A 26,845-nucleotide genomic window follows, 5' to 3' on the forward strand; every position below is an offset into this window, starting at 1 on the left:
GTAAAGAAATTGATCACACTGACGCTGAGAGAGAGAGAGAGAGAGAAAGAGCGCACAGAGAGAGAGAGAGAGAGAGTTATGCATGTACTGGATGTAGCTCTTGGCCTGAGGGGGAGTTAATGAAGAGAAAAACACTGTCAGACAAGATCTGACAGATATGAGGATTTAGACTCACTGACTGGTGACATACAATATGTCGCCTTGTCACAGTCTATTATAAGACCTGCAGTACAAACATCAGTGATTTGTTTTTTGTCTGTTGATTTGTCAGTTTCCTCATGTGGCTGAGGTTTCTGAGCTCCACTGAAATACATAGTGGTTTTCAGTGAACCAATGAAAACACCAAACTCCCGCCCTACTTGAGGCTTAACGATATATTAAAAAAAACCTCATTTACATGCGAGCTTCAAGAAAAATCTTGGTGGTGATTACTAGTAGAACGGCTATAACAGCTATTATTTCTCTGTTTGCTTTTCTATCCAGGCCTAGGAAGCTGTTTACATTTAGTTCTGAACAGGTTTTAAATGCAAACCATCTTGGGTCTTAGGTTGCTCATGGTAGGAAAGGTCACGAAAGATAATTCACACACTCGTAAGAGCACTGAAAATTGGGTGTAGCAATGTTTTCAAGCATTTATGAAAGTTGTGCATGTTTGCTATTCAGTTTGCTATAGTTGACAAGACCAATAAAGTTCTAATATTAATAAATAATAACATCTATAAATGTCTAAATAACCTGACACACTCCTTAAAGGTGCTCAGTGGCATGGTGGTAAATTCCAAGTGTCTCAGAGCACATCGAAACAAGATTCTGCTTGCCCATTCCTCTGAACCTAAATGGAATATCAAACTGCATATAGAAAGGGATCTGTTATATAGTCATATCCGTAGTTCTTGTCTTTAATTTTAATGCTGTGATTATTGCTTTAAAAAAAAAACTTTTTATATTCAGGGTGTTGTTGTTGTTGTTGTAAAACATGCAGTTACCGTTTCCTGTTACTTGTGTGGTAATTTCCTTTGGTTCATTACAAAATTCCTCTGAATTCAGGCCATCATTTTCCTTACTGCTTCTTCATAATACTTAAAATACATAGGGGAGACCGGGGATAGTTGTAACGTGGGTCAGTTGTAACACTTCCAATTTCTCCAATCAGGGCTAAGTTTCAAATGATGTGACTCATCCTGTGCATGCCCAACTCAGTTCTGCTATCACATGTGAAAAATCAGCACATTTTGTCAAACACAGACAATTTAACACGAAAAAAAAGTAATTTGTATGCCAAAAAGTAAGTTTTTCTACTTTATTTCAATTTCTAATAGCATTATCTGCTTTGCAGTTAAACTCATCAAACTTGAATTATGTTATTTGTATGTCTATGGGGATATATTCTGTGTAGGTCTTTAGTGCTAATGTTTTAGCCGTTGGCTGTAATGCAAGCTAGTTCATGGCTATAGGAGTCTGGGTCAGTTGTAACAGCAACAGTCTGGGTCAGTTGTAACAATAATGCAGATGTTACAACTTACCACACTATTACTTTAACTTATATTAAACAAGTTGGGGCAACAACATCAGCAGAGAGAGGTTCACTGGTCACATTTGTATATGCGGTTAATGCCATTGGCAACACAATTCCTCCACTGTTTGTGTTCCCACACATACATTATGCAGACCTCTGTGTCAGAGATGGACCAGTAGGAAGCACTGGTAGTGGAAATAAGTCAGGATGGGTGCAAGAAACAGATTTCCTCATCTTTCTGAAGCACTTTGCAAACCACACCAAGGTAAACCCTGAAAAAAATAATGGAATTGCGATGCTGGTGAACAACTACATTTTTTCAGCTTCATTGTTATGTTTAAAATTGGTGCAAGAGCTGTAGGTTATAATGCCCACTGAGCCAATGAGGCCAAACTCAAGGAAGACCAACCAAAATTAATGAAATATTCATTTGCAGAAAATTCCATAATTTGTCTTTTTTGGGGGGTTGGAATATGCTCAAAAGCTAGATTTCTGCATTCTGTCACACACACACAGAGCTACATAAATGGCTCTAAGTGCATTCATGTGTTGAATAAACAAAGATTACATGTTAATGTTTTGTTAGTACCCTTATTTCATTGTGTTACATTTTACCCCAGGATATGTTACAACTAACCCAGACTATGGGGTTAATTGTAACATTTCACTCTTTGTGTTTGAGACCATACCATGCAATGGGTAACTGTGCTGCAGAGAAAATAGTTGCACTATTTAATAGCAGAGACATGTAAATACTTTGCATTACATTTTGAATCCACTACCTTAAAAGAGCTCCAATTTACAGACAGAAATGTCAAAAATGTTACAACTATCCCCGGTCTCCCCTACTTAATATATTGTAAGTGCAAAGTATATTGTCCTTTCTTTTAAAATACTCCATATAGCTCATCACCTTAAATACTTACATCATAATTTGTTTCTTCCTTTCTTAACTGCGTCTCCTTTTTGGTGAGTAATTTTATGTAGGCAAACCTGTATTCAGTAAAATAACATGCTAAATATTAGGAAACTGCAAATTAAGTTGCAGGCTGGCAAGTGCCAGCATATCTTCTAATTTAGTTTTTGTGTATTTGCATATAAATACATAAATGTCATTACACACTAGCTTAGGCTTTAAATTTGTGTGGTAGTGTCACGTACTTCTGCACATAAAAACCGTGAAGAAGAACTGGTAGTGGTGAAAATACTGCTGATAGGCATGGTAGTGTAAAAGTAAGACACATACAGCTGCTGCTGCTGGTGGTAGGAACAGTATATATTCAGAAGGCCTCTATTTTGAATGAAATGCCCTAACTTAAAAGTCATTATCAGTGACTTCATCATATAAACGCCAAACACATCAGATAGAGATGCTTCTGAAGTACAGTTGTGCAACTCACCACGAAATTATCTTTTATCATACTAGGGAAGTTGTTGTTTTTTCTTTCTTTAAACTTCTCTTGCCAGTAAAAAGAACAACCCACCACGACCTCACCCTTTATCTTTCTTTCTCTAAAAGGAAATACATTAATCCTCATTATCCGACTAAAAGTTACTTCTTATCACAAATTTTGAATATAAATTTTCTAAATCACTATTATGCAGATGATGGCTGACAATAGCATTCCTACAAACACAACATACAGAATAACTGTCTTTTCAGCCACCAGAGGGTGACAACACAATAAAAAAAATACAGACATTGCTTGTTTGTTTGTTTGTTTGTTGTTGTTTTTATTGTTTTTTTAAAAAAAAGAAACAACAGAGAATAAAATATTACTTTCTGTCAAAATATTAAAGAAAACAAAAATAAAAACCAGCATCTTACCTGTTAATAAACTACTTAAAATAATACCAATATATAAATATAATATAATATCTGTCTGATCGTTTCCTGATAACATTTACAATAATTGATTACACAGCAGTGGAGAGTAGACTTCATCACAGTAGATGTCTTTCTGAAAGCGCTAAGTTTAAGAATATAATCCACCCACTGTTAGCATCTTCGATGCCCTGTACCAACACAGAGCAGAGCAGCTATCTGAATGCTACTCCAACAGAGGTCGATTATCTTGTTAATAATTTTACCTCCTCACTACATACGACTCTGGATACTGTAGCTCCATTGAAAACTAAGGTCTCTAATCAGAAGTACCTGACTCCGTGGTATAATTCTCAAACATGTAGCCTAAAGCAGATGACTCGTAAGCTGGAGAGGAAATGGCGTGTCACAAATTTAGAAGATCATCATTTAGCCTGGAGAAATAGTTTTTTGCTTTATAAGAAAGCCCTCCACAAAAGCCAGAACATCTTACTATTCATCACTGATCGAAGAAAATAAGAACAACCCCAGGTTTCTCTTCAGCACTGTAGCCAGGCTGACAAAAAGTCAGAGCTCTACTGAGCCAACTATCCCTTTAACGTTAACTAGTAATGACTTCATGAAATTCTTCACAATTAAAATTTTAATTATTAGAGAAAAATTACCAATAATCATCCCACAGATGTAATATTATCTACAGCTACTCTTAGTACCATTGATGTTAAGTTAGACTCTTTTTCTCCAATTGATCTTTCTGAGTTAACTTCAATAATTACTTCCTCCAAGCCATCAACGTGTCTTTTAGACCCCATTCCTACAAAACTGCTCAAAGAAGTCCTGCCATTAATTAATGCTTCAATCTTAAATATGATCAACCTATCTCTAATAATCGGCTATGTACCACAGGCCTTCAAGCTGGTTGTAGTTCAACCTTTACTTAAAAAGCCATCTCTAGACCCAGCAGTCTTAGCTAATTATAGGCCAATCTCCAACCTTCCTTTCATATCAAAAATCCTTGAAAGAGTAGTTGTCAAACAGCTAACAGGTCATCGGCAGAGGAATGGTTTATTTGAAGAGTTTCAGTCAGGTTTCAGAGCTCATCACAGCACAGAAACAGCTTTAGTGAAGGTTACAAATGATCTTCTTATGGCCTCTGACAGTGGACTCATCTCTGTGCTTGTCCTGCTTGACCTTAGTGCAGCGTTCGATACTGTTGACCATAATATCCTATTAGCGCAATTAGAGCACGCTGTAGGTATTTCAGGTACTGCGCTGCAGTGGTTTGTATCATAATTTGTGCACGTAAATGGAGAGTCCTCTTCACACACTAAGGTCAATTATGGTGTTCCACAGGGTTCAGTGCTAGGAACAATTCTGTTTACATTATACATGCTTCCCTTAGGCAGTATCATTTGAAGACATAGTATACATTTTCACTGCTATGCAGATGACACCTAACTCTATCTGTCCATGAAGCCAGATAACACACACCAATTAGTTAAACTGCAGGAATGTCTTAAAGACATAAAGACCTGGGCCCGTATCCCTAAAGAATCTTTGTGCAAAAAGTGGCTCCTAGCGGCCAAATTCTAAGAAAATTCTCAGAGTCATGACGTTTTCTTAGAATTTCCCCTAAAAGTGACATGACAATCCCAGTTAATGTAAAAGCTATTCCTCAAGATTCCTAGCGCTTAAAAGGGCTCCTAAGGCGAGATCTGCTAAGAGCAGGGAAGAGGACTTTTAGTGGCTTAGGAGTTCCCCTAAGCAGCTGCACAAAATGGCCAACAGAAGAGGCAGGAGAGATGTCCTGCAAACACTGGATGACAGGGAATTATTGAGATGCTACAGATTGGATCGTGCAGGAATCATGTTTGTGGTGGATCTCCTTAGAGATGCAATTACTTCACCAACTCGACGCCACAACGCTATTGCACCGGAGACGAAAGTAATCACAACCCCGAGGTATTTGGCAACCGGGAAAATGCAACAATGCAGCAGTGATGACTTGGGTCTGCAATCACAGACATTGCTAAAAGCTGAGCCGTGTTACCCTCGTTAAGACCACACTGGACTTGTAACGTTGTGATTTCTACTTCATTAAGGACAGCCTCTTGAGATAGGCCATCTTGTTTTCAACGGGGTCCATATGGGAGTGAAAGTACAAAATATGCCAGCTAGGATATTAATATGAGCAAATAAGACACGAATCATTATTTGAACAGGGTGTAATGAGTTTAAGTTTTCACATATTTTAGATTCTAATGGCTATAACCCCTACAGCTTACTATTCATTTTCCAGATATTTTCTTGAATGTGAAATATTATTTACAATTACAGTCAGCATAAGATTAGAGTATATAATATGTTTATTGATTTGAGGGTACATCCTTTGCTCATTATCACCAAAAGCTCATTTCCATCAAACTTGTAGGATCAACCAATCACGGCTTTTGAAATGATGACTCATACCTAGCAACGGGGTCAACCACACCTCCTCACTAAGATAGGATTTTCCATCCATTCCTTGCTCAGAGTTCACTGAAAATGTTCTGGAATCACTTCTAAGCTAAAACTCCTGGCAAGGAATTTTTAGGTTAAGTTAGGAGCTCTCTGAGAGGATTCTCAGAATCTTTAGGGATACGGGCCCTGGAGTCCATCTGTTAAAAATCACATTCGGTTAGAACGAATGGTGATGGTTGGGGATAACTGCAGTGAGGCGGCAGGTTAAAAGAAGGTTTAGGCTCCTGTATGGTAAGAGTAACTGCGTTTTGCTAGTGAGCGGGCTAGCTAACCTTGTAGCCGTAGTGTAGCCCTCAGGCAGTAAACCAAATTTCTGGTTAGTGTCCCTTAAAAATTATTATTATTTATTTTTTATTTAATGCCACAAGACACATTACTGTTGTGTCAAATGAAGAGGAGACGAAGAGAGTTTGACAGTTGACCTGCAGGGTGCTATCAGGAGCTGCAAATGCTAATGCTAATATCGGGGTTTTTACGTGTTAAAGTTGAAATAAATATATTTTCTAAATATATATACATATAGACCTGCAGGGAGCCACATGCTCACCGTCTGATGATGAAATTTACTCAGTCCCTTGCAGGTTCCTTGATGTGGAAAACATAATCCCAGACAAAATAGTGCTTGCCTTAGGGCAATATTATGCAGTTAGACTACTCTTCTTAGGGTATTAATCCTAAATTATGGTCTTTGGGGCTGCTTGTTTCAGGTTTTTAGGTGCTTCCCTACTCCAACACACTTAATTCAAATGATTATCTTCGAATAACTAGTTGTGTTTGAGCAGAGACTGTTAAGAGGATAACCTCTGTTAATGTTCTGAGAGCACTGACTCAGTGGTGGAATGTATATATGTAGTCTAGTTTAGTAGTCTAGTTTTGTTTGGATGCAAATTTATTACACGCATGCACCAAACGTGCTGTGTTTCTGCAGAAAATTTGTCCTCAAAAACTTACTGTGAAAAAAATGAAGTTGACATCAAGTGCTGATGAGCTGGTCCAGATGTTTCTAAACAAGAAAAGAAAGAAACTGAGATTCTGGGTCCATCCAGTTCTCAAAGAAGGCAGCAGCAGAGAGAATTTCATGGTTTGATCCAGGAGTTGAAGCTGTATCACTGACAGCTTCAACTCCTGACATAAGCTTGAGCTTTTGCTGGCAGAGTGGGCAACACATCTGAGGAGGCAGAGAAATCATTGCATAGAGCCAAATGACCCATAGCAGTGTCTAAGGTAAAAATAGTATTATTTTAATGCTGCAGATTTGTCCAGTGAAAATGACTTGTTCCGGATGAATGGCTGCATTAAGAATACATGAGAATATATGCGAATACATGAGTCCAAGACATATTTTTAACACATGAAATTTTTGCACAGATTTTACACTTGCAGTGTGTAAAGGCCTTTACAGTCAGAATTCAAAAGCTGATCAAAAATGATACAGAAATTACTTGAAGGTGATTTGATATTGCTGGGAAGAGGCTGATGTATTTTTTTTTTTGCTCTTTATCAGGGCCCAACATGAAAAACTCAGTTTTAAGATTTGCTTGGTGGTATTTACAGCATATGAGCAAAGGTAGTCCACATATCATGTACGTGACTTTGTTATATGAGATCTCAACCTGCATAGCACATAGGAACACACATCCACTTTGTTTACTTTCACTGGCAGTCATCCACGAATCCACAGAGCTACAGTTACCTCATTAACTTCACTTTTCCCCTGTATCCACTATTCCAACAGTCTTATGTTTTTCTCTTGTGTCTGCTTATTATGCTTCTATTTTTGTCCAGGACTGTTTTTAATCATCCCAGAGAGAGGAGGTATCAGCATCTCAACAGAGACCAAAACCAGCAACCCCATCTGCTGCTCTGAACCTCTCTAGATAGCGTGCAAAAAGAGCAGCACAGACCATTAAAGTCTGCAGGCCAAAACACCAACCAGTAATCTGGAGGAGAACAAGGTGACAAACTCAGCAAATTCACAGCATCCTACAAAGAGGAGTTGGATAAGCTGAGGATTAAGAACAAAGTTGAAAATCACTGAAAGAGGAGAAAAGCAAAAATACACAAAACAGAGAAGAAACTTGAAAACATAAAGACTTGTTGGAAGTCCAGAGAGTGCTAAAGAAAGAGAAAAGGGCAACGCAGAAGGCAAAAAAAGAAATTCACGATGCAAAGAAGGAATTGTTGGAAGTCCAGAAAGCACTGGAAGAGAAGACAAGGGGACTGCAAAATTAATTGTTATAAAGATAGATGGTAGACACTGAACTGTCACAGAAGGATGGGGAAAGAAGAAGAAGAAGAAGCAGGCGAAAAAGAAGACAAACGAACAGGAGAAGACAGTCAAGAACAAGAGCTGCTTCCAAAAGAAAAAAACATCTACTAGTTACACAAACTTTGAGGAAACTGGTGGTTCAACTCAGGGAGAGCGATAGCTTCCTCTTCCTCTCCCGTTTTTCCACTTTCCCTTTATCTTCTCTACCTTCACCACTCCACCTTTAATCCACTTCCTGTTTCTCCCTCCTTTCATCCTCCTGTCTCCATCGTCCCTCTACCACCTTCTCTCCCCTGGCCCTCCACTTCACCTTCTCTCTACTCTACCTTCATTCTCCCTCTGTCTCTTCTTCTTCATCCTTTCCTTACCTTTCCTTACCTTTGAAATGAAGATTCAAAGGTAAGATATATAATAATCTTCACCATCATCAGTGAATAAAAATCAGTCAATAAATAATCCTGTGTGTGTCTGCTTCTACTCCTGCTGGTATGATCTAAAAAGGAATAAAGCTTTGAAGTCTATCAGTGTTTTTACAAGAATACATTTAAATTTAAAACTCCTCTGTGGCTGTGATTGTCACATGAGCCTGAGATGAAGTGTTTCCTCCCTGTGTTTTCATAGATTTATTTCGATCTGATATTCACTCACTGAGTGCCTCTCCTGTTAGATTACGTGGGCAAAGCTTGTTGGGATTTACACCTAGAATCATTATCTGGGGCTTGAAGAAGAGGATATAAGAAAATGCAACAATAATATTCACACCTAGGACCAGAGTGTTAAGCAGGAGGAGTTTAAAAGAGAACCAGACACTCTGAGCACATGAAGCCAAAGGGAACTTTCAATTCACTATCAAATCTATTGATATCATATTGAAATATATCCTAAATTAAAATGACACAAATAAGGCTATCACAAAGCTTCACAAACAGCTGTGAACTCCTCAAAAAAGTGTCCATCATATTAAACTGATGCAGGAAAATGCATCTGGGACTTTTAAGAGTTTCCTTTTCAGTCAGGTAAGCCAGAGTCAAGTTAGGTTCATTTTCAAAGTGTTCCTGAATTTAAACAGGTGAAATGACAGAAAAGGGGATCATCTCCTCCTCTAATGAAGTCTCAGAGCAGCTTCTGGGGGTAAGGAAGATCAGGGCTGAAGAGAATCCCACTCAATGTGCACTTCCATGGCATCACCAAATCACAACCTGTGTAAAACTAGCAAAACAACCTAGCTAAACTGGTCATTGTAAGTGGGGAAAATTGCAATCTCAAATCAAAAAACATGCTACACATTAGGAAATTACACTTTATGTTGCAAGCTAAGTTATACCAGCATATCTTTTTTTTTTTTTTTTTTTTTTTTTTGGCATTTGTGTATTGGTATTTGTGGTAGCAGAGTTATATTTAGAAGGCCTGTAATTTGCGTGAAATGTTCTGACTTTATTATGTTACATACACACACATACATACAAACAAAGCAACTCAGAGGCTTTTTTTTACTAAATGATCTTTTATTATATCAGGGAAGTAGTAACTTCTCCTGCCAGTAAAAAGAGCTACCCACCATTGCTTATTTAGCTTTTCTTCTCAAAAAAAGGAAGTACATTAATCCTCATTATCCAACACAAAGTTATTTCCTTGCCTTATAATTTACCAGCAAGCTTTGAAATGTGCAAATGACAAGTCTTTCAAAATCACCATTATGCAGCTGATGGCTGACTATAGCATTCCTATAAACAGAATGAATCCCTTTTACTCACCTGGACCCACAACACCAACGCCCTGGTAAAGAAGGCCCAGCAGCAGCTGCACTTCCTCCATGTCCTGAGGAAGAACAACCTTGGCCAGAAGCTGCTGCTGGCCGTCCACTGCTCCTCAGCATGCTCTCCTACTGCCTGGGTGTTTGGTACATATGGGCCACAACTGAGAACAGGAAGGCCAGAACCGTAATTAACACTGCCCAGAAATGGAGGCCATTGCCAGATCCTCCTGTCTCAGGAAAACCAGGGCTATCACACATCAACCCTTGCACCCCACCCACAACCTGTTTGATCCGCTGCCCTCTGGTCAATCAGGTCCCAAACCTCCAGACTCACAAACAGCTTCTTGCCCTGGGCCATTCGGACTGTAAACAAACACTATCTCCTCACACCCACCCCTGCCCCTGCCTACTCACCCACCGATCTGAGTAACAGTCTTTGCTCAGGCCACTCATACACAGACAGTATTCAGACCTCAGTCTTTTTCTTTGCACTACTTCCACATCGCAACTCGTTCTCTAATGTGTACCTTACTCTTGTTTTTGTACATATTTCTCCTGTTTGTTATTCATTCCTGCTGTCTTACTATTTATATTTTATTTTGGCACAGTTGGCGTGGAGCACCCACAATTTCGTTGAACAGTGACAATAAAGGGCTATTCTATTCTATTCAACCACCAGATGGTGGCAACACTACAGGGAGTGCAGAATTATTAGGCAAATGAGTATTTTGTCCACATCATCCTCTTCATGCATGTTGTCTTACTCCAAGCTGTATAGGCTCAAAAGCCTACTACCAATTAAGCATATTAGGTGATGTGCATATCTGTAATGAGAAGGGGTGTGGTCTAATGACATCAACATCCTATATCAGGTGTGCATAATTATTAGGCAACGTCCTTTCCTTTGGCAAAATGGGTCAAAAGAAGGACTTGACAGGCTCAGAAAGCACTTCTGGATATAGCACCATCCAGAAGTGCTATATCACTAAAGCACTTCTGGATGGATGCAAACTGCATTTCGTTGCCCTGTACCTGTGCATGTGCAATGACAATAAAGTTGAATTCTATTCTATTCTATTCTATTCTATATCTTGCAGAGGGATGCAGCAGTCTCAAAATTGCAAAGCTTCTGAAGCGTGATCATCAAACAATCAAGCGTTTCATTCAAAATAGTCAACAGGGTCGCAAGAAGCGTGTGGAAAAACCAAGGCGCCAAATAACTGCCCATGAACTGAGAAACGTCAAGCGTGCAGCTGCCAAGATGCCACTTGCCACCAGTTTGGCCATATTTCAGAGCTGCAACATCACTGGAGTGCCCAAAAGCACAAGGTGTGCAATACTCAGAGACATGGCCAAGGTAAGAAAGGCTGAAAGACGACCACCACTGAACAAGACACACAAGCTGAAACGTCAAGACTGGGCCGAGAAATATCTCAAGACTGATTTTTCTAAGGTTTTATGGACTGATGAAATGAGAGTGAGTCTTGATGGGCCAGATGGATGGGCCCGTGGCTGGATTGGTAAAGGGCAGAGAGCTCCAGTCCGACTCAGACGCCAGCAAGGTGGAGTACTGGTTTGGGCTGGTATCATCAAAGATGAGCTTGTGGGGCCTTTTCGGGTTGAGGATGGAGTCAAGCTCAACTCCCAGCCAGTTTCTGGAAGACACCTTCTTCAAGCAGTGGTACAGGAAGAAGTCTGCATCCTTCAAGAAAAACATGATTTTCATGCCGGACAATGCTCCATCACACGCGTCCAAGTACTCCACAGCGTGGCTGGCAAGAAAGGGTATAAAAGAAGAAAAACTAATGACATGGCCTCCTTGCTCACCTGATCTGAACCCCATTGAGAACCTGTGGTCCATCATCAAATGTGAGATTTACAAGGAGGGAAAACAGTACACCTCTCTGAACAGTGTCTGGGAGGCTGTGGTTGCTGCTGCACGCAATGTTGATGGTGAACAGATCAAAACACTGACAGAATCTATGGATGGCAGGCTTTTGAGTGTCCTTGCAAAGAAAGGTGGCTATATTGGTCGCTGATTTGTTTTTGTTTTGTTTTTGAATGTCAGAAATGTATATTTGTGAATGTGGAGATATTATATTGGTTTCACTGGTAAAAAATAAATAATTGAAATGGGTATATATTTGTTTTTTGTTAAGTTGCCTAATAATTATGCACAGTAATAGTCACCTGCACACACAGATATCCCCCTAAAATAGCTAAAACTAAAAACTACTTCCAAAAACATTCAGCTTTGATATTAATGAGTGTTTTGGGTTCATTGAGAACATGGTTGTTGTTCAATAATAAAATTATTCCTCAAAAATACAACTTGCCTAATAATTCTGCACTCCCTGTAGATTATTAGAAATCTAGCCTACCACTCATAAATTATGACAGTAAAAACCCAATAAAGATTTGTTTATATAACTTACAATAAACCTTCATACATGGACTATATTTAAATTCATTAAAGCACATTATTTTAAAAATATTTTTATTTCTTGAAATTCTTTAAGTCATTAGCTGCGTTAATAATATATAAATAATATTCATTATTATGTTTAAATGTGTTTTGCATGAATACACAACCTCATTTTTTGTTTTCATAACTTTTTTCATAACAGTTTTTTAACAATTTACTGTAGTATTACTTTAAATGACATGCAGGGGGCAGCAGTAGACTCTGACTACAGTTGTTTTAAGAAAGGAACAAGAAGGGGGTTCGCGCAATTACCAAAGAGCCTTGAATGAAAGAGTTCAGTATAGCTGCTACTTGCGATAACAGAGTTGCTGTCATTCATGTCAGGAGCGACGCCATCTTTCTTTTTCTTCTTCTTTTTTAGGGGCGACCAATCTTAGGCGTCTTTACCGTCTTTACAATTACCCATCATTCCCCCGAAACGTATGACCTGTCCCTGGCCTTGGTGTGTGGTGCTGTGCAGCTAGTTGTCAGTGTCTGCAGGCTGTTGGAATTAAATTAAGGGTAAACCGGCTTGTGTTTTTATCCGACAAGTCTGCGAGTAAACCGGGAGCTGAGCCACAATGCTGAAATGTAGGACTGTGTGGAAAAAGCTCGCTCCTTTGGCTAGAACTTCATCAACTCTGTGCCGGCAGAATGTGAGAAAAGCAGGTAAGTATCTAGTTACAGTAACTTGTCTTCCTTTTAGCTGACCTCGGTTTGATCATGCACTGCCTGTAGCATGATAATACACAGCAGCAAAACATGAACCCACAAGGGAGGTAGCCCTGTTAGCTTAGCGCACGTAAATTTCAGTGACCTTTGGATGGTTATTAGAATGCTAACTCAGCTAATTAGCAAACGTTAACGACGCAAGATGGAATTTCAGTAACGACCCAACTTAAACTGCACCTCATTTCATTGATTGAAGCGCCAACGTTAACTGATAACGTCAGCAAGCATGTTTTTCACGTGTCTAGTGCTGGTACAGGTGTTACACCATGTTCAGTGCCCGTTTACGCTTTGTAGCGTATGCAAGGGGCCAGTGTTGGATTTGAATCATGGGGTCTTGCAGTCTCTGATGACCCAGAAATGATAAGCCCAGTCCTGTGCAGTATGTAGATTGCTAGAATGTACATTAATCTTCATAATAATATGTCACGTTATACCTATTACTCTTAGAGTGGAATAACACCTGCAACGCAAGTCAGATAGGTTTGCCATTGTCTCTGTTTTATAGAAAAGTAATTTAAGGCGCTTTCTTAAACCCTAGAGGTGTGATGAGGGCAAGCACAGGAGCATATATTTACTCAGTCCTTTTCCACTGTCAGCATCCACAAATGTATTAAGCGTGTATTAAACGGGTAGCTACTTGGCAATTTCTTTTTATTAGAAGCAGGACTGAACCCTGATTTAGTAACGTTTGTGAACATAATTAAGAGTGCTGTAGCTTTAATCAGTGTTTAATCATGTGTGTGCTGGTTTACTGTTTCAGGTTTGAACAATGGCAGAATACCAACACATGTACCCACAGCTCACATGTCCAGTGGGCTGCCAGGGGGTGGTGGGGATAATCTAAAGTATGCCCTCCTGGTTGGAGCAGCCTCCATTGGTGGCGTGGCATATGTGAGTAAGCTTGGTTTATCATCATAGAGAGAGTGTGCAAATTTATTAATTGGAGCAATGATTTTCCACCCCTTTTCTTGGGCTTTATTTCTGTAAATTGAACATTAAGGGCTGAGCAATATGGACAAAAGAAAAACAAATCTATATTTTTATGCTTAATGCCAATACAAGATATTTAGAAGGCCTGCATATCTCTGTATTTTATATGGTAAATGGACTGATTATTATATAGCGGTTTTCTACTCTCCCGGAACACTCAAACATACAACATACAACATGCCACATTCACCCATTAACATCCATTCACACCCATTCACACAAGCACTTTCTTCTATGCTTTAAGTGCTTTCTAGCTAACATTCACACACACTCATACTCTGATCCATATTCAGATGGATGCATTGGAGAGCAACTTGGGGTTAGTATATTGCCCAAGGTCTTTTGGCATGCAGACTGGGGGAGCCAGGGATCGAACCACCAGCCTTCCACAGGGTGGCTGTAGCTCAGTAGATGACCTGCTCTCCTGAGCTACAGCCACCCCCATATAAAAGCAACATTATTTAATAGGCAGTGTTAAAAGCAGCTGGTTTATGTTCTGTTAAGTAGGGATGGTTCAGTTTCTTTGAAGTGAGCCTGTATGAGGTTCAGATCCACAGTCACCGTGTTACTCGGAGTAAAAACTAAAATCCATGTACTGCTGTAGACACAGTCAACAGCGACGTGGATTTTAGCCACCTGAAAGTACAGCTTTCACTGGAAAAGAAATCAAGTTGTTACTCTCCACCAGATTCCATTAACAAAATTAGTAATTTTACTTCACGCAACACAGGAGTTGTTTGACCACTGCTGCAATGGCTGCTTTGTTAGTTTGTGTTATTCTGAGACTTTGAATTTTTAGTCGATGAGTTTTGATCCCACATAACACATTACAACACTTAAGTCACGCAGTGTGACCTCCAACTTTTGTTTTCTGTAAATAAAAGTTACTGTTTTTGTCAACAGTCTGGTGTTTTTTAAAAGAACATGTTTTTGTAGCGTGTCATCTTAGCAAATCAGACCTTTTGATTGTTTTCACAGATGCATGAAGTTAATGTTTACTTTCAGAGTATGAATTATTAGTTGTTGGCTTTACTTAAGCTTGTTTGAATAGCAGAGCAGTTATATGGATAGATTAAAAAAAAAAATCTGTATAACAACCGTGATGGGAGTGATCTGCTGTCACCTCCAGCAGATTCTGACAGCCAGCTGGGCCCTTCCTCTGTGGAGTTTGCGTTTTTTCTACCAGTGTCGGTTCTGTGGGTACTCTGGCTTCCTCCCACAGTCCAAAGACATGCATGTTGGGTTATTTAGTGATTTTTAATTTGGCTGTAGGTGTCGATATGAGTGTATGCGCGTGTGTGTGCAGTTGTCTGTCTCTGTGCTAGCTCTGCGATAGACTGGTGACCTGTTTGGGTTGTAACTCGCCTGATCCCCTCTGTGAGCTGGGATATACTCCACTGCCTCAGCATATCCCAGATTGCGCAAGTAATTAAGAAAATGGTTGAATGGCTATATCACCCAGTCCTAGTTTAAAGGCCTCCACTGCCTGTTTGCTCATGACCGAAAGATAACCGTTGACACCAGATCTGACTGGAAAAATTGGACAGCTTGACAAAATGAAGCAATCATTGAAGTTGTCAGTGACTAAACTTAGTCAATTTATCTGTTTTTTACAGGCGTACCATACTATGAAAGGAGACCAGCAAAGATATCAGGCACGTATCACTGAACTTTCGTCCAGATCACAAAAAGCAGCTGCAAAAGAATCAGTCACACCCATCCAGCCCCAGCCTCCCGGTGAGCAGCTTTTAGGAACTATTGGTTAATAAGACAACTTTCACCTTTACTGTTAACCTCTGAGAAATTTCTGAATTTCACTTTTTGATTTTTTTTTTGTCCTTTAGCTGTAGAAACCACTGAGACAAAAGGTGAGTGATTTCTTTGCCATGTCTGTGTAGTCGGTTACTGATCAAACTCCACTTATGTTAATAACTAATAGGAAGTAAATCTTTGTAACCTTGACACATTTAAACAGATCCCCTCCAGGCCTCTTAAGTGCAGCGCTTAAATGCTGTTCGCAGTGACACCTTTTTAAAGGAATTTGTTTTTAAAGGTGTTAGAAGAGCCTTTTAATCAGCTGACTCCATAGCGCATGGTTTAGCTTTGACTTTATTTTCCATGTAAGTAGCAGATTTTGAGGCTTTAAAGCAAACTGCGTTACAGACTGTACTTGAATTGGAGACTGTTTTAAATCTCTCGCTGAACCACAAACCAGATTGTCTCTTGCTCTATATGCTGAATGTTACTCAAAGTTATTTTTAACTGTGTGTTCGCTCTCAGCCACCACTGAGCCAAAACCTGAAACAGCTCCTTCATCCCAGGAGCCAAGCCCTCCAGCATCAGGCACTGAAGCAGTAGCCACCAGTGAAACAACCGAACTGCCTCCAGGTTGTCTGCATACTTTTTTTTTTTCCCTCTTCATCTACCATGCATGTTAAGCAATATAAAAAATATCTAGAGCATGCAAGGCTTTATATGCTTGGGTATTAGAAATGATGACATCAACTGGCAAAAGCAGGTCAGTGCAAGCAGGCAGGCGGCAAAGCAAATTTCCACGTGTTAAAAATATGTTGTTGGATTTGTTAAATTGAGATGATGTGTTTTACAACAGATTCTTTGCGTGTGTCATACTTTCGTCATCTCTCTTTTTTTTGTGCGTACTGTCTATATTGAAAAGCTGAGAATTTTGCAAATGATACCTCATTTGCTGCCATGTAAGTAAGATTAAAAACAGCCCCAGATAAAATAGCCACAAAGATAGCATTCAGAGATGCACTGACGAAACCAGTGAGGGAGTGGAATCGACAGAGTTACTCTGAGCCTCTTTTGTCTTACTTTCACTCTGAATTGTGCTTGCTGTTCCTCTTCCATCTGAAAATCAGCCGTGGGCTTCACACCTGCCTCTCTCAAGCTGCCCTCACATGCCCCCTATCTCCTCATTGGTGGAGGTACGGCCTCTTTTGCTGCTGCTCGGTCTATTCGAGCCAGAGACCCCGGTGCCAAGGTCAGTAAAGCCCCCATGTTCACTTTGAATTCTCTTTGTTACTTGTTTAGTTGTACCTGAATTTGGTAAATATGAGTCTTTTTGTTTGTTTTTTTACTGCCAGGTACTAATTGTGACTGATGAGCCAGACCTTCCATATATGAGACCTCCTCTTTCTAAAGAGCTGTGGTTCTCTGATGATCCCAGTGTGACAGAAACTCTGCGCTTCAAACAATGGAACGGAAAAGAAAGGAGGTGTGTTTGGTCTATTTAACCTTAGTGCTCTCAGTTCTTTTGTCTCAGCATCTGTCTGTCCTTGGCTGTGTCTTGCTACATTATTGAAAAATTCAAGCTTCCTCTGGCACTATTGTGCCTTCTTCAGACTTAAACACAGGGCTTCCATTGTTCTTTAAAAAGGGAAAAAATAAAGCAAAATTAAGTCTTAAAATATCTTGTTTCCTTAAAAATAGGTGTTAATTTTGCAGATTGTATTAGGCAGTTTATGTCTAACATCCAGCACAGAGAGAATTGAATGTAGGCTGTACCAGTGAAAGAACTTGGTTAACCTCATTCACATTTTACAATGAATTATTTAACCCACAGTAATGAGTTGCTGATATTAGATGGAAATAGATGGATGCATGTATTGCAAATAAATAAGAGAGTTATGATAACGTACAGTAGACCTTTACCAAATGTAACATTGCCGACATATCATCCATCCATTTTATTAGCCACTTGGGGCTGGAGTCTATCCTAGCTGACTTCAGGCGAGAAGCAGGGTTAACCCCAGACAGGTTGCCAGTCTATCACAGCGCTAACACAGAGAACCAGTCAAGGTTTCATTCACACGTACTTCAGACTGAATTCACCAGTGAACCTAACAGGCCTGTATTTGGACTGGGGGGAAGCTGGAGTACCCCGAGAGAACTCACACAGCAGAGAACATGCAAACTCCACACAGACAGGCCCTGCCAAGCTTAGATGTTCAATCCCAGAACCTTCTGGCTGTGAGGCGACATTACTAAGCACTGCACTGTCACCCAAATTTAGCCTAAAGAGACTTCTTTAGGCTCAGTGTGCAGCAAAATGTTTGGAACAGTTATAATGTTATAATAATGTGCTATTGTGCTATTGTATACCAAACTTGTATCCATGGCTTGTTTATAAATGTCTGCTTATAATTTATTATTTCAACATTGCTCGGTCTGAAATGCAGTCATTCTGATCTTTAAAATTTGCAGGAACACTGAGACATCCCTGATGATCTTACTTATAACATTTGGTTGTTACTAACGTCTCTATTTTACTGCTGTTTCCCTTTAATAAATGTTAATACCAAACAAATCTTGCAGTTTCTCTACAAAGAGGTGATAGACTTTTTTTTTAAACACCTGGTATTGTCGTAAAAAACGGAATGTGTACTCTATAAACATTTCTGAGAAGCTTTTTTCTTTTTCAGTGGTTTAGTCATTTTAATACTTTTGTATTTATTTGCTAGCATCTACTTCCAGCCGTCATCATTCTACATTAACCCAGAAGAGCTGGATAGTGTAGAAAATGGAGGAGTGGCTGTTCTCACTGGGAAAAAGGTAGATTTATGGTTTTCTTTCCTCAGTCTCCATAATTTTATTCAGTATATGAATAAAATTATACTGAATAAAAGTGAAGTATTCAGACCAGAAGTAATTATATTGACCGATTTGCAAGCATTATGTGTTATGATGTCTAAACCTGGAAAGCAGAAGTTATTCATGAGGTATACTTATTTTTTTTATAGGTGGTTCACATGGATGTGAGAGGAAACAAAGTAAAACTGGACGATGACACTGAGATTTCATATGACAAGTGTTTGATTGCTACAGGTAAACTCCCTTGTTTTATTTCTTGTCTGTTTTTATCACTTAAACCTGGTAGAAGCTAATTTTATCTTTCTCAGGTGGTGTGCCAAGAAATCTCCAAGTCATTGAAAGAGCAGGAGAGGAAGTGATGAGGAGAACCACTTTGTTCCGCAAGGTCAGTGTGTAGCCACAAGGGGGTGGTAGAGATGTTTCACTCTAACCATCTGTGGCTGATAGTATGTATATACAGCTTGTTGGAGTGAGTGTTAAGGCATACCACGAAGGAAATATTAACTATTTTAAAATGAAAATAAAAAAGTTTTGTCTTTTTTGATTTAGATCATTACAAGCATTGAGATTTTCCAGACAAAGTCTTACTGTGTGTTACATAAAAAAATCTGACTGTTGCTCTAAATTCAGTTTTTGTTTTTTGTTTTTCCCACAGATTGAGGACTTCAGATCTCTGGATAAGGTCTCGAGGAATGTAAAATCCATCACTATCATTGGAGGTGGCTTCTTGGGCAGCGAGCTGGCTTGTGCCCTTGGCAGGAGATGTAAGAACAGATGACGAGCTGAGAAACTAGCAGAGTAGATAAGAACACTGATGTCCAGCATAAGTAACTCTTTTCTTAGTTGTTGTTCTTCCTCTTTCTCTTTTTAGCTACTGAGTCAGATCTGGAGGTGATACAGATGTTCCCTGAGAAGGGTAACATGGGAAAAGTGCTACCCGAGTATCTGAGCAACTGGACAACAGAAAAAGTCAAGAAAGGTCCAACTTTATTTCATATAAGTCTCCAAAGACAAAAAATGTTCTTTATGTGTCTCATTATATTATGATGTCTTGCCTGTTTTCATAGAGGGTGTAAAGATTATTTCAGAAGCTTTGGTGAAGTCTGTGACCTGCAAAGATGACAAATTAGAAATCCATCTAAAGGATGGTAGATTGGTAGGTTCAGATTTCTACACAAACTCTGACAGAATCAGGACATTGAATTTATTTATAAGCTGCTTATTATCTATCGTTTTATTTTTGTAGGTGAAAACTGATCACATTGTTACAGCTGTTGGCCTAGAGCCAAATGTTGACCTTGCTAATTCAGGAGGTCTGGAGGTGGACTCTGACTTTGGTGGCTACCGGGTAAACGCAGAGCTGCAAGCGAGGTCCAATATTTGGGTGGTAAGTTAATGTTCATACGATGTTTTCTGCTAACAAGATCCTGAAGAGCTGTGATTAAAAATCCCTCTTTAAAAGTTCCTGTGCTGTGCTTTGCTGGTTTGCCTATAAAATCCTAGAAAATGCTGAGTACTTTTGTAGAAATTTCAAACCTGTGGGAAAGTCTTAACTTAATTATTATCCCATTGTGCTCATACCTCTAGTTTCACTGATCATTTTGGACACAGGAATAATTGTTATCGCTTGTTTTAACCAAAACCACCACATTTTGACCAACCGATGCACAATGATGATTGTGCACTTCTTTTTGATTAAAGCGCCCTCTTCAGGCTCAATCAAGTCTTAGTCCTAATATAAAACAGTGTAATTAAAATTGTAGTGTAATGCCAATGTCCTATTTTGAATGTAATGTTGTGTTTTAGGAAAATATTGTCATTTCCTGTTAACATGAAATAAAAACTGCATAATCTAAGCCATACTGCATGTTCCCAATCGATTCTTGTTGATGTAGGCAGGAGATGCTGCGTGTTTCTATGACATCAGACTGGGTCGCAGACGTGTGGAGCACCACGATCACGCTGTTGTGAGTGGTAGACTAGCTGGAGAGAACATGACGGGAGCCAGCAAACCCTACTGGCATCAGTCCATGTTCTGGTAGGTATCATACTTTTTACTACTTCTACTTACTATGGGCTATAAAGTCTTTTTTTTTTTCTCACCCCTCCCCAAATGAGACCTGTGGATGCAAACCATGAAAACTTCTTTTAAATGGAAATGAAGGAAAGAGTTTGTGAAGGCGAGAACAGTCTTAATTTTTGATTGCACTGAATGCATTTAAATCAGAGAGCATGTGCAGTGGTGCAAGGGACTCCGATGTAATCCTTTTAGAGGTCAGATCAACATACATGATTCCTTTGAAGTTGAAAACCATTAACCATTAAAATGTCTTTGGGGGACATTAAATCCATCCCGAGAGAGACTTTAAACCCCTGAAGAGTCATCTCTGTTCATCAGAATTCGATAAAAAATAAATAATACCATCTTGCAATAAAATGCTTTATACTTGCCTCACTAACTATGCATGCATATATGTGTGTGTATATATGTGTGCTGATGCACCCCACTGAACTCTCTTACACAGATGAGAAAAAGCCAGTGCTTAAATTATAAATCAGGAGGTCTTGATCAAAACAGGGTACTGTTCCAGCAGGTCAAGGGAGACAAGGTCACAGAGCGCATAAGAAACAACATCAACAGTTTCTGGAGCACTTTGGGCAATGGCTCCCTGTTTAAAACTGAAACTGTCACCACAAACAGCATTTTGACAGATTTAGACGTGGTGCTTTTATTATACTTACAGAATATAATGAAGGCAACATTGTCTTCACTTAACTTTTCTCTCCTATGCTTCATTGTCTGTTTTACTGTGACACACGTGGTAAAACAACGAGCAGAAAATCCTTAAACTGAGCTAAAATGAAACGATGAAAGGCACAATGGGGGAAAAAAACATTCAGCTTGCCCACGTCATCAGGCAGCTTCCAGTATGTTGCTAATGGTGATGGCATTGATTCCTTTGGTTACCTGTGGACAACAACGATTGTTCACTGAGATCACTGCTGATGTCTCTTCTCCTTGCCATCGTGTAACGCTAAAACCTGTGCCTTTACAGAGGGGCTCACACTTTCTGATTAATCAAGCGCGTTAAGCTTGTTTAGCTTTTTACACGGTGCTTTTGGCAGATTTCTTTGCTAATCAATCACATGGTGTAACATGTGATTGATTCGTTTTCATCTGAGGTTGTATTTAAATCATTTTAGAACCTCGTAAGTAAGACTTGTAATTGCTTTATTATTTCCTAATAGGTAAAACTTTCGACTCGATGACTGTGTACTTTTTCTCATGTATGAAAAAGCACACGGACTGGTTAACAAGGTTAAATATTTGACTTAAAGCTTAAAAACAATAAAACTTTATGACCTTGGACATGCATATGTTAGACATTATAAATAAGATCACAGTAGGACTCCAGATATTAAGGGAGTTACCAAAAATGTAAGTACAGTGTGGAATGCAACTCTCAGGACCCAAATGAATGTTGTGAATACATGTTGCTAGCAGCTGGTGAAATGTGACACACTGTTGAAACATGGGTTCACTGCAGTCCAAGAAAAAGTACACAGGAACATTTGTCCAACTACCACAGCTCCATTAACTAGTCCTTCATATTTATATAATTATAAAGTATAGTCAGTAACTTTTGAAAAGTTCATCTGTTTATGCTCAAATGCTGCATGTAAAATATAAAGAGATGTACCAACAGATTCCCTATAAATATCAACGAAGCATAGTTCTGGCCGGCTCTGCAGTTTTGTACAAGCTCTCTGTGCAACCTTTCAATTTGTCAAGGTCAGGTGACTCTGACATCACTTCAGGTCTTAAAACTCATCAGGCAGCAGCGGTGGGGGTTTGTCACTGAAGATTACAGCCCTCAGCAGTGCTTGTGTTTCACATGGGAGCTGTCTGAGGTATATAAGCATACACACAGTGTTCAGGAAGCTGTTTTGACAGTAAAGTTTTAAAAAGCTGGCATTTGTTTCACTTCAGCAGAACTACTTCCAACAGAGATGTGAGGAAAATGTTCTTGGCATAGAAATCCTAGGTGACACTTCTTGGCACAAAATGACTGTCTAGTTTAATTATACAGTGGTGCTCCAAAGTTTGTCTACCCTTTAGTTTTCTACATATATTCTCTAAAACTTGACCAGATTTTAGCACAAATTTTAAAAGTAGATTTTAAAAAAAGGAAAAAGAAAAAGCTGAATTAACAAATCAGACAATGACAATTAATTATTGAGAGAAATTGTCTATTGTAGCATATCTGAGGAGGGAGGGGCGATGTGAACTTTAAGGAACATCGGTTAATGTGAGTGTTAAATTACAGTTAAGCGTTGCCAGACAGTGAGATAGCAGTCAGATGTGAGAGGGCTTCTTCTTTTATATTTGTAAATAATTATTTTCCTTGAATATCTGTGGGAGTGAGGCAATAGCATAAGCATTGCTTAAAGATCACAAGGACAAGTCAGAAGGCTGTTCGAAATGCTTGTATCAGACCAAAATAAAGCTTGGAGGTTTAAACAAGCTTGCTTCTGGAGGAAGGGAAACGCTGCTTTGCACCATAATGCCCATCATGGCTTGGGACTGTGCCAGAACGGCTTTCCATCAGAGCAATGAATTCTGTATTCTTCTGGGAAATTCTGAAGGCAAAGGGTCAGGAGATCTGCCTGTGAACCGAATCTCAGCTGAAAGTGGGTCACGCATCCAAATGACGACACGGAGCACACAAGTTATTGTACCAAGAATAGTTGGAGAGTAATAAAGCTTTGTATGGCTGAGTTACAGTTCTGACCTTAATCCACCAGAAATGATGGAGGAAGGCAGCAGTTCGTGTAAGGAAATCTACCGACATCCCAGAATAGAAGCTGTTCTTTACGGAAGAATGGGCGAAAATTCCTCCAAGCCGATGTCATGGACCAATCAACAATTTTTGTAAACATTTTGTTGCTGTTATTTCTTCACAAGAGAGTCATACCAGATACTGCAGGCAGGCAGGCAGGGCTACACTTTTACACATACTAATATTGAATCATTCCCCCCCCAGACGTGGGAAGTTAAATCCATTTAAGTTAAATACTTAAATACAATTTTCAGGTATCTACTTTAGGTTTCTCCCTACATTTCTAAATGAAAATCTGTAATTTCTACTCTTTACATTTCAAAAGAGACGTGTTACTTTTGGTTTAATGCATTTGGGGGTAAGTTACTATTTTGGTACTGCCAGCGTCCAAACATCAAACTGATTTGAGCCTAAACAGAATCACATGAAAGGCAGTCCTGTTTGTTGATTAATCACCAGAGGATGTTGCATAAAAAGAGATGGCGTGTGCCAAGGTCAGGGGTTGAAAGTGGAACGGTGGCTTTTGTTTTTGCCACAACACCAATGACTGCACATGTCCATGTGTTGCGGTACTTCAGCATCTAGCTAGCCCTGTAGAAGAGGAGCGAGCATAAAGGGAGTGACATTTTTTTAAGTGTCAGGTCATTTCAAATGCAGTTCAACAAAAATCAGTAAACACACAAACTATTTGTGTGCAGTTTGTCGCACAGTGTGTTGCTAGCTAAAGGTTCAGCTGCTGTATTTCACAGGGAGAGAAAAGAAAGGTCTAACTTCACTCAGGGATGGTGAAAGATAAGAAAGACAGGACAGGAGAGGAAGAAGAGAGGTTAGATTTAAAGGAAAGTACTGCTCAGTAGGTTTTAAGAAGATACTGGGTCTCTACATGTGACAATATGTATTTTCATATTGTGAAACATGCTGAAAATTTAACTGATTTAGACTTGCTGCTAGTTTAAGGACTGGAGTTCTCAGTAGAAATTATATTAGAGTTATGATGATGAGTTATGATTCTTTTCCCCACAAAATTGGCCACTACAGCCAATTTTAGTGTTCCCCCACCTGCTGAATCCCACTTTAACGCATGACTGTACACGTATTCCTATTTACAGACAGTCACCCTCTACAATGAAGGCAACAGAAAATAGATGTATATTTTTATTTTCCTTCTTTTTCTTCAGATTCAAGCTGAGCACAATTAGAAGAAAATAGACTAAAGGTTTTTATTTCCATCTACTGATATTATTTTATCATTTTGTTAATATAGCACAAGGTTCAATCAGCTTTGCACAAAAATAGAAACATCCTCCAAAGAGCTACCTTTTACTTTCTTACTTTGAGCCTGTACTTTTTTACTTTTACTTGAGTAAAAAAGTCAAACTTTCTTACAGTACTAGAGTATTTTCTAACAGTAATATTTGTACTTCTACTTAAGTACAGAGTGTCTGTACTTTTGCCAACACTGCCCCTCTCACTTCCAAACATGACCTGGTTTAACATTTTGTATTTAATTATGTATTTAATCTACATGCTTGTAGAATCGGATATCAGATCAGTTTTAAACTTGAAATCTTTCAAGCCCCACTTTGAAAACACATGAGACATTTTGTGCAAAGAATTACTAAATGTTATGCATGATTCCTGACTTTGTTCTCAACTACATGTGGTACTGCAGTAAATCACGTGTACCTTCTTACAGGAGTGATCTGGGTCCTGATGTAGGCTACGAGGCTATCGGGATTGTTGACAGCAGCCTACCAACAGTAGGCGTGTTTGCTAAAGCCACTGCCAAGGATACGCCTAAAGCTGCTACAGAAGAGTCAGGTAGGAGCAGTCAACCTTTTCCTTCAAGCAAAGAGAGAAAAAAAAAAAAGATTTTTGAGGACAAAGGGTCAGACAGTCTGTGTTCTCAAATCTGCGGCAGGAACTGGGATCCGCTCAGAAAGTGAAACGGAGGACACAGCCACCAGCGCGGTGGCCTCTGTGACACCTGCTCCTGTCGTGGAGAACAAAGACGACTATGGCAAAGGAGTCATCTTCTACCTAAGAGACAAAGTGGTGGTGGGAATTATCCTGTGGAACGTGTTTAACAGAATGCCCGTTGCAAGGAAGGTAAGTGCTGCCGTTTTGCTTTGTGTCATCAAGAGCAAAATATCAGTTCGGTTGTTGTAATTGCTTATTTCTGTTATTCGTAGATCATCAAGGATGGAGAAGAGCATGCAGATCTGAACGAAGTGGCCAAGCTGTTCAACATCCACGAGGATTAAGACTGTGGGGACGACAAACGTGCACGGGAGGGAGTGGGGCTTCATGTGACAGCTGAACTCTGGGACTCATTGCCACATTCTCTAAGACACAACTGGTCACACTTACCAAATGAGGATCAATGTAAATTATGTTGGTGAAATATTTTCATATTTGGAATTTATATCTGTTGCGCTTGTTTTTCCTCCTTTTAGGAGAAGTCTCTGTGTTATCTTTCTGCTGTCACCAAACTCGCGTGATTGCTTATCTGCATTCCCCCCCACCAGGCTGCAAATGTTGCACATGGGTCATCGTTTCCGTCGGTGTGATCAAAGCAGCTTGTTCAGAGGAGAAAAAAAAAAAAGCTGCAATAAAAGCTATTTTTAAATCACTCATCTCTGTATTTTCAGTTGTGCTTTTAGAAAAATGACACTGACAACCGAGAAGTTTACCTCCATTCGGAGCTTTGATTGTTTTGACGGTAGTTTAAGTCTGCGTGCTTCATCGTAATCTGAACCACTGGAGCATCAATTTGTGCTGCTTGCTACATTTGCTATGGTTATGCATGTGGGCTATAGTGATTTGACCACAGATCAAAAGCACGTATTTATCGTTTCAAATGGGGAAAAGCCAGCCTGTATAAAAAGCACCTGACTACTCCATTTAACAGTGCGTCGGTAATATGATCTGATGAAGTAAATCCAGTTCGCAATCCAGCAAAATATCACTAAAATGAAGCTTGGCCTACTTTTCTTGTCCAGAGGTAAAAATGTGCACGCATACAGAATTTATTTTATTTTTTTCTTTACTCAGGACTTCTTGTTATTAGGAAGGCATTCATGTTTTATATTCCAACACATTTCTTATCCAATTTGACACTGTGGGCTCCAGAGCGGAGTGGAGAATGGCCTTTTCAAGTGTGAGGCAAACACGTGCAGCCGTTACGTCCCATCGCTTTCTCTGACATTAATTTTACATGAGGAAATGGCCGAGCTTGCCCCCTCTCTATGTGGAGGAACAAATATGAGTTTCCGCATTTATATGTGAATTTGTGTGGCAGTTTGTAGATGAAATAAT

At 39.4% G+C, this 26,845-nt stretch overlaps 1 protein-coding gene across 1 annotated transcript; it reads left to right on the top strand.

Annotated features, from left to right (window-relative positions):
• The first annotated feature begins 12,660 nt into the window (after positions 1–12,660).
• On the top strand, positions 12,661–26,161 carry aifm1 (apoptosis inducing factor mitochondrion associated 1). The gene is made up of 18 exons (XM_085469720.1): positions 12,661–13,019; positions 13,843–13,973; positions 15,689–15,809; positions 15,917–15,940; positions 16,353–16,460; positions 16,955–17,076; positions 17,180–17,310; positions 18,557–18,647; positions 18,836–18,920; positions 18,995–19,071; positions 19,342–19,450; positions 19,558–19,665; positions 19,754–19,842; positions 19,933–20,073; positions 20,582–20,724; positions 25,224–25,348; positions 25,449–25,636; positions 25,720–26,161. Exons 1-18 carry the CDS (start codon positions 12,932–12,934, stop codon positions 25,789–25,791), a joined length of 1,953 nt encoding a protein of 650 aa, XP_085325846.1. The 5' UTR covers positions 12,661–12,931; the 3' UTR covers positions 25,792–26,161.
• Positions 26,162–26,845: the final 684 nt, after the last annotated feature.

The sequence above is a fragment of the Copadichromis virginalis genome, linkage group LG10 (genome assembly GCF_057382275.1).
Source record: "Copadichromis virginalis isolate Kocher_CV1m ecotype Utaka linkage group LG10, C_Virginalis_male_GT1.1, whole genome shotgun sequence".
Lineage (NCBI taxonomy): Eukaryota > Metazoa > Chordata > Actinopteri > Cichliformes > Cichlidae > Copadichromis > Copadichromis virginalis.